At 47.7% G+C, this 2349-nt stretch overlaps 1 protein-coding gene across 2 annotated transcripts in view; it reads right to left on the bottom strand.

The window, feature by feature from the left end:
- Positions 1 to 912: 912 nt before the first annotated feature.
- The window catches only part of LOC145655374 (DNA repair and recombination protein RAD54-like), a 10173-nt gene continuing 8736 nt past the window's right edge, over positions 913 to 2349 (bottom strand). For both annotated transcript variants that reach the window (XM_081709002.1, XM_081709003.1), the window contains exons 17-18: positions 2129 to 2292; positions 913 to 1468 (exon numbers count right to left, since the gene is read on the bottom strand). In XM_081709002.1, coding sequence (XP_081565128.1) covers positions 1267 to 1468; positions 2129 to 2292 — 366 coding nt within the window. In that variant the 3' untranslated portion in view covers positions 913 to 1266. The remainder of the gene's footprint in view (positions 1469 to 2128; positions 2293 to 2349) is intronic.

Below are 2349 nucleotides of genomic sequence, written 5' to 3'. Positions count from 1 at the left end.
GGGTGTGGTGTTCATATCGGTGAAAGTTCGGCCTCGGTTCCTGTATCTTCTCCACAGCTCAAACTTTATTCTACCCGCTGACCTGTTGGAGTTCAGTCGGAGGATGGACGTGTACCGCCCCACCCAGCGACTCACGCTGGACCTGCGCTTTAACCCTCTTGATCGTGACCCTGAGTTGAAAGGTCAAGCACTAGGAAAGCTCCTGCCCTGCTGTAATGTTCTGACTGACGGCTGGGACTCCAGGTCCACTATGGCGGACCACGTGAGCGTGATGTGAGGAGCGACACACTACGTCAACACCACCCACCCTATTGAGCACCTGACGCTGTCCTCTTTACCTACAGGCTTGTAGGTACAGGTGTGTAGTAGCTAGTTTATTGTCAGTGTTTGGGCTCACTGTGGAACAACACAAACCTCCCTCCCCTCACCCCCCCTTCACTCAGCAAGGCTGAGTGGCACTGGGGACAGCCAATCACGGAGGCTTTTCCTGCAGCATGGGTGGGCCCAGAAACAAAACTGATATCGGGTGGCGTAAGAAATCCTGGGATTGATAAAAACGACTTGAAAGGAGATGGAAGGCCAGGTGGTAATTTGGGGACCGTTTCTGCTGATGCACTTTTGAAATTTTCACGCAACACAAAAAGGACAGCTGGTGTTTTCCATTAGTGTTTAAAAAAGTGCTGCTGATGCTGAGATCAGTCTCCTATGTGCTTTATAGTAGCCTCTGTATTAAAATAATCTTAATTCAGATACATTTTTTATTTAACTTTTATAAGTTATGCAAAAATGAATAAACATGCATTATCACGTCTTTGAAATAATAAAATATCTTAAAATTGAAAAGGTTTTGCATATTTATTTTTCAGCGTTTGGGGGGAAAAACAAACTCATTAGCAGTGAATAATTCCAGGAATAAGGTCAGAGCAGTCTGGGATTGCCCAGCCTGCCCCCTGGTGGTGTAAAAGGGGAGAGCACTGTGGAAAATGAAAGCTGAGTAACACTTAACACAAGCTCATTATTAAAATGTAAAATGGATTGGAAAAAATAGGTAGTAAAATACAGCATGTTTGAATATAACTTTTAATCAAGATTAATTTACATATATTTACACAAATAAACTGCAGAATAAGTACTTTTGATAAATAAAAGTTACACCCATAACAAATCCAGACTCGGACTCCGCCCACTCGGCTCTGCTGGGTGTTCTGAGCTGACCTTACGCCCCTCCATCCTCACTCTGGTACCTACACCCACACCACCCAGCATTCAGACGAGTCCCCTCTGGTCCTCGTGCGAGCGCTGGTGGAAGACAAAGGAGACCGCAACGTCCCAGGAGGCCTGGAGGACAGCGTCCCTCACGCCTCGCTTGTCCACACAGTGGTGCCAACAGGACAGGTCGCTGGTGCAGTCCGCGTCCACAGCAGGCGGACGCACCTGACGGCCGTTCACGCACCGCCGGCAACGGAACCTGCGCAGCGGGAGAGAAAAAGGGACCCTCGGTTTGACAATGTCCTCAACGCTGGGGACGGACGATGAGAAGGACCGTGCAGCAGGACAGAGCAACTCAAATGATCGTCATGGTTACGAGACTACGATTTAATTTATTCATTCGTTTTTAAGAAACAACTCATTGGCATGTTATGGATGGTCAGGTTTAGTGTATGGAACATTCCTGTGTGTGATACACAACCTATCCAGTGTCCACACACTCCTAACCTACACCACACCCTCAAACACTGCAGATTCCAACATCTGTGTTCAGAGTTTCTCCATTGGGTTTGTGTTTGGAGGGTACAATAATTTCCGATTAGAACCAGAATTAGCTAAATAATCAAACACACGGACGAGCAGAGAAAGCCCAGATCAGTCTGACCACTTCAACACAAACAGAGACTACTTCCATTCCACCTCACGACAGAAGGTATAAAGTCCTATAAAGTTTCACTGCCACACGTTTCCCTCTTCAGGGACCACAAAACCAATTCCTCAGCGTCACCATGGTGGGACATGTCATCTGCTGCATTTGAAATAAACACACCCAGAAGTTCAGTGTCTCACCCACACTGACATCACTCTCAACCTCCACACAACCACCCTCACTGCAGGAGGTCTGCTGGACCTGTCGCACCTGTCGTGCGTGTCGCTGAGTGTGTCCTCGTTGAGGGTGAACAGTTCCTTCAGTTCCTCCAGGGAGAAATGTCTCTCCACGTCCTGCTCCTCATCCACCACACAGCTGCTCAGGGCTTTCTTATGGGCTTGTCTCTGAAGGATCCTCTCCTCGATGGTGCCCGTCTACATACACACGCACGCACAATCAAACGTTTCTAAATTAGACGCAAGAACATCACT

The sequence above is a fragment of the Electrophorus electricus genome, unplaced genomic scaffold (genome assembly GCF_041902795.1).
Source record: "Electrophorus electricus isolate QZ-2024a unplaced genomic scaffold, ASM4190279v1 Scaffold244, whole genome shotgun sequence".
Taxonomy (NCBI): domain Eukaryota; kingdom Metazoa; phylum Chordata; class Actinopteri; order Gymnotiformes; family Gymnotidae; genus Electrophorus; species Electrophorus electricus.
Note: the sequence above shows the minus strand (reverse complement) of the source record. Positions and strands in the feature narration are given on the sequence as shown.